At 41.2% G+C, this 6,000-nt stretch overlaps 1 protein-coding gene across 2 annotated transcripts in view; it reads right to left on the bottom strand.

Moving 5' to 3' along the window:
- Window positions 1–662: 662 nt before the first annotated feature.
- Window positions 663–6,000, bottom strand: part of LOC147711410 (cGMP-dependent protein kinase 2-like) — a 2,360,133-nt gene continuing 2,354,795 nt past the window's right edge. For both annotated transcript variants that reach the window (XM_086922130.1, XM_086922129.1), the window contains one exon: window positions 663–3,111. In XM_086922130.1, the coding sequence (XP_086778256.1) occupies window positions 3,016–3,111 (96 nt within the window). In that variant the 3' untranslated portion in view covers window positions 663–3,015. The remainder of the gene's footprint in view (window positions 3,112–6,000) is intronic.

Raw genomic sequence — 6,000 nt, 5'->3', positions numbered from 1 at the left:
ACATTTAAAATATGTATTGAACAAATGCAAGCTTAATTCAAAGAATAAGGAAGTCTCTTATTCACAAAGGTCAACACTCCATTCAGTAGGGCCCGTCTGACAGTGCAGTTTGCCCAATCCCTCCCCAAGGTAGTATGCTGGATGCACTATCCTGTACGGTTCCTGCATGTTTATTGATCATACCAACCCAAGTAGATCAGGTACCGAGGCCTTTTCATAGGTTTTGTCTGTACTCATTTGGGTACAGAGTTATGCTCTCTCAAGAAGGGCAGAACAGGAATCTACCCTTCAATCAGCAGAGCTCATAACCAACAGAAAAGTCCTTAAAAGCGATAGCCTTTCAATATGAGAGGCCATTGATTCCTAACAGGAATTTTAATGTCTGTGGCGTTACCCCAAAACTCTCAAGTATTTCCCAAAGATTTTAGCTACCTTTGACATATTCTGGGGAAACAGAAGGAGAGAAAGGGTAATTATTTGGGGACTAGGACCCAGAATTACTGCTTTCCCATGGAAATTCCTCAACTGATTCTCAAGTTTCAACCCAGAATCCTTGTTAATTTTGCACCTTGCAAATTAAAACAACCCGTAATATCATTAACGCCGGGCATGCAGAATTAAAACCCGCTATTAGGGGGACTCCATAATAAGACAGGTTCTAATGATGTCCTCAAGATTTTATCATTTATTTTCAGACCCTTCTAGTGAGGTGTGATGTGCAATTATATATATAACACTGTAAACAAATAAATTCCCTTAGCCACATTTTATGGTTCACGAAGAGGACACTCACTTTTAAAGATCTCTATTGTAGTCAATCTACCATTAACAGGTCTTCTTTACTAAAAATTAAGGCTTATTCATTAAGGCAAATTAACCAGACAATGAAAAACATAAGAGAAAAAGTACTTCATGAATTCATCAAACATAGAAAAGTAGGCCTCAATTTTATACGTAGAGTATTCAATTAAATGATCACAAAGTGTCTCCAAAATGTACCATGAGCTTCAGGGAAGTCATACAACTGTCAATCAATATCCTGAGAAGGAAAGGCTAATCAGCCCCTGTTCCCCAAGCTCCACCTCTAATATGGTATTTGCAGTTTGGCGTATTTTATGGTGTTTGTTACATTAGATTTTAATAAATCAATTTCTAAAGTTTCAAATGTCACCCATAGACTACTTCAGCGTGCTTCAGACTTAAAAGAAGAAAAATCAAAGGACACTGTAAGTGCTGAGGCAAAAGCAGATAAGATACGAAACCTGCTATTGTTTAACTGAAGGTTATGTTTTTGTTTTACATGTGGGTCTTCAGTGCTCGATATAAATTGGTGGGTTTTCAAATCCTATACTGCACTCTAATTTCATTGGAAATCTGAAAGCTGCAAACAATTGGGGACCTATTCACAGAAAAATAGGAAATATAACCTGCCATATTTACATTTATGCCCAAGTGTAGATTTTCTACTTTTTTCAATTCACAAACATCCTCTAGGAATCTGCAAGGAAAACTGTTCCTGGCTGAGGTGTCCAAGTGGATTCCTTGGTAAATCCTTGTTGGGAATGCATTTTATCTGTACAGCTTTCTCTGTGGTGAACCCACCCTGGGGAAATGGATTATCCTGAGCAAATTCACATTTGTTTCGTTTCTCTTTCCATCACAAGAAACATATTTTCCCCTTGGAAACCCCCCTTCTACAGCAGCCTCCTCAAATTTGGGGGTGATCCATTTCATTTCTCACCATGGAAAGGGTATTTATGCCAGCATGTGGCTGAAATAAAAGTGCAATCCTTTCGAGGTTGGAAAGGGGAATTGTAGTGGGTTGTGGATGCCCACAAACATAATCGTGTGTCGGCATTTTCAAACTTCAAAGGCTCACTATGGCATGGAACGTGCAAGAACCCTGTCATTCTCCCTTGAGTGGGATTAATGAGTGGGTAGATCTCCTCATCCGTAAAAGCTTATACATGCTTGGATCCCTGTGTCAATCCCTCGCAAACGTAATTGAGGTAACTTCAGTAAGAAACCTACTTCTACAGGCCGTTTATATGTAAGATGAAACTTAAACGGATGGCTGTAAGAAAATGAAAGAAAAATTATTACATGTCGAGGAAATGTAAATGTGGAAACTAGCTGATGTCTTAGGGTGCACGGCAGTTCCCCTAATGCACAGTTACCCGTACCTTGAGTGAAGTAGTGTGCTTCTTAGTGACCGGCAACTGTGGCGTTCCTGATTCCACAATAAGTGCATGGAAATGAGAGTGACACACCGCTGAATTTCCATTGAGTAAAGCTAAAATACAACATAGTTTGTTCCAGGAAAAACCGTGTAGAGTAGAGGTGTTTGTGAGACATACCCACTTGAAAGCTAATTAGCATTTTTCGAGGAAAGCATCCACATAAGATTATAGCGATGTTAAAGCTATCATGTACCCATGATCGCACAGTTACATACATTTTCAAGAATGGCGTAAATGCCACAAATACTGATGGTTGTCTATAAAAACCGTTTTCACAACACTCAAAATGTGATCACTTCTATAACTTGGTTTTAAACACTCGTTTACTTGCCAGTTTAATAGCCACAGTGATATATTTTTATGTCAAAAAGTACTTATCTTTACTTAAAAAAGGAAGTATATTCTTTTACTCATTGTTCCGCGTTCCAGATTCCCAGTTTAAAATGTTTGCTGCTGTACCCAAATCATCATACTCGATCAGGTGTAGTCAACCTTTTTTTCAATTTAAATCTCTACGTTTGGCGCTCTCTGACCTCTGCAACTATATAACAAGGATGTTAGATTTCAACTAAACACACTTTGTTCCCCACCGACATCACCTCCATCAGTAAGGAGTTCTGAGATGGTTTCCACCAACGCAACATATATGTTAGCTTTGTTATACAACTGTTCTCTAGGAAAACGTTTTTAGATCAGATCTAGTTCCTCTTTAAAGTGGGACTCCTAAACAGTCCTTTGGTAACGTTGTTGTCGTTAGACAGCCAGGAGACTTTCTTTAGAAGTTTTTATCCCACCCTGAGAGCTCGTCTGGTGGGTCATCAATTTCAGGAAGGAAATTGTCAAAATGACTGTGGTCAGTTATGCCTCTGAGCTGAAAGAGAAATAATAGAAATCGTATTTAGTCATTTATTAATTTATTAATCAAACATGTAATTAAAATGTTTATTCACCATAAATGGCACATGCTAGGGAAACTGACATCCTTCTCATTATTCTACAACTAAGTTAGTGAATGCTGTATGAAATATGAAGCTGTTGCCCTGAAGAGATTATAACATTACAATGAATGGGGTAACCCAGTAACCCTCAGAACCTGGGTAAGGGATATAAACAATAAAGTTGGTTCTGTTGGTGACACACTTGAATTGAAAAATGTATTGAATACATATATTGAACCAATTTACCTTGTGAATGATATATCAAGAAGGACAGAAAACACTGACCGCAGTGGAAGAGACAGGTCGATCTTTAGTATTTAACCTTGTTGTCGTTAATTCCAAAACTGTATCTAACCCCTTGGGTGCGGCCGCGATTCTGCGCCTTTGCGCTGTTTTTAAGAGTGGGCAGGTTCATGACAGCCCCCAGCCGTCATCAACACACGAGCACCGTGATGCATGATGGCTGGGGGCCGTCATCAGCATGGAAGGGGTTAAGCAAGCAGTCCAAAACAAAACAAAACTAGGAATACATTGAGTGAGAGAGTCGTGACTGGTGACTGAGTTTGAAAATGATTAAACAAATACAAACCAAATCATACAATTACACCAAACAATACACTCAAAGTATCCACTGTGCATTACAATAGTCTCAGGAGGATAAATTACTTCTTAGGTTCCTTTGGACTCTGTGCAGGTGGATATATACAGAACGCTAAAAAGAATGCGCTGGTTTGTGTGCATCAATCGCGGGTCTTCATCAGGACTGGAAAATGGTAGGACAGCCTATGGAGGTAAATTGACATGTGGTCAGGGCCTGGTATGTGCAACTATTAAAAGCCAGGGGTGGAAGTTATTTAAAAAAAGGCCTTTTGTGCTCACCTTAATGGTAGTAGGTGTATTATTCGAACGTTCTTTAGGAGAGGAGGTTGTCAGCCGACTAACTCCTGCGGCATCACTGACTAAATATCGACGGACACAATATAGACTACCCAAAATATCGACAGACAAAATATCGAATTCCTATCTACAAACAGGTAAGTACCAAAATATCGAATCCAAAATAACGTTTAAATATATATACTTTGTAAAAATATCGAATTTTTTAAAAATAATTTAAAATTAAAAAAATATAAAAAATAAATAGCTAAAATATACTTAAAAATACTTAAATTACCTCAAAATGATCAATTAATTAATTTAACTTATAAACAAAAAATATACAATCATATCTGGTAAAACATATATAATTATATTAACATAATATTAATAAAAAATACACAATATTATTACCGTAGGATAGCGGGAGTGTAAAAATTACTATTCCCACTCCTGGAAGTGCAACAGTAAGGAAAGCGTTGGAAAGCGTATGGGTAAAAATGACTATTCCCACTCCAGAGAATGCAACAGTAGGAAAAGCTTTGGATAGCGTAGGGGTAAATTTACTATTCCCACTCCAAAGGGTGCAACAGTAGGGAAAGCGTTGGATATCGTAGGGGTAAAAATTACTATTCCCACTCGGTGGAGCGGGGGGTCTTGTGCACCGGAGCAGCATTTGTGAATTAAAACAAGGATCGAGGCACAAGAGGACTTGGGAGCCTGGAGACTACCATCGGCCAAACGCCCACAGCACACCGCCGCCACCAGTCGCGCCGCCGCTCCGGGACTTCATTTACCGGCAGCCTTTGCGGCGGCGCGATCCCTGACGCGTTACACGCGACAGGAGGGGCTTCAAAGGAAGCGAGCCCTCGGTGGAGCGGGGGGTCTTGTGCACTGGAGCAGCATTTGTGAATTAAAACAAGGATCGAGGCACAAGAGGACTTGGGAGCCTGGAGACTACCATCGGCCAAACGCCCACAGCACACCGCGGCCACCAGTCGCGCCGCCGCTCCGGGACTTCATTTCCCGGCAGCATTTGCGGCGGCGCGATCCCTGACGCGTTACACGCGACAGGAGGGGCTTCAAAGGAAGCGAGCCCTCCGCGTCGCGGGACGCCCGGGGCGAAGCCCGGGCAAAAGGCGGGCCCTCTACGGCCCTCCAAGGCCACACAAGGCCCGGCTCGGCCACCCTCCCAACGTGAGTAGCTCCGCATCTGACTGTTTAAAACTTGGCTATTCTCCTTTACCTTCACGTGAGAAATATACGGCGATGTCAGAAACAGAGGCACTCACTCCATTAACAGGAACCTCTATTAGGGGTCCCTTGGACAAATTTTTCTTCAGAACAACTGCCGATCTTGACCGAGATTTGGCCATGGCAGAGCGCCGTGTCGCTCGTCGTCAATCTATCGAGCTACTTAAACATACTGTTTTAGAACCCACTGCCAAAGCGATTTCTGAGGTCCAGTCCATAAATCTTACTCTGCCTAATACAGATGCAGATCTGTTTAACACGGACAATCTTCCTTTAATTTTTCAATCTAGTCCATCTGCTTCCCTTCAACCTGAGCAACCTTCCCTCTCTAATAATAGTATCTTGTTACTCCAAATCTACCAGAGATTCCTGAGGTTGTAAACTTAAGCACCACGGCTGTTAACTTAAGCACTACGGAAGTATCATTACCTCCCGATGGTAAACAGCCTATACTTCCAGTGCCTCCAAATTCTATTTCAGATAAACCCCAGACTCCATGCAACCAAACTAAAAGGAAACAGACAATTATTAGATCGCCCCCAAAGAAGCGTAGGAAACGAGGCCCGGATAGAACAGACACCCCAACACATAAGCAACTACTTCCCAAGGATTTACTTAGACAAGAACTTCTTCAAATAGTGGAAGGGGCACCCATTGTTACCAGAAAAACTCTGACCTCAAATGTTCCACCA

The sequence above is a fragment of the Lissotriton vulgaris genome, chromosome 5 (genome assembly GCF_964263255.1).
Source record: "Lissotriton vulgaris chromosome 5, aLisVul1.2, whole genome shotgun sequence".
NCBI lineage: Eukaryota > Metazoa > Chordata > Amphibia > Caudata > Salamandridae > Lissotriton > Lissotriton vulgaris.
Note: the sequence above shows the minus strand (reverse complement) of the source record. Positions and strands in the feature narration are given on the sequence as shown.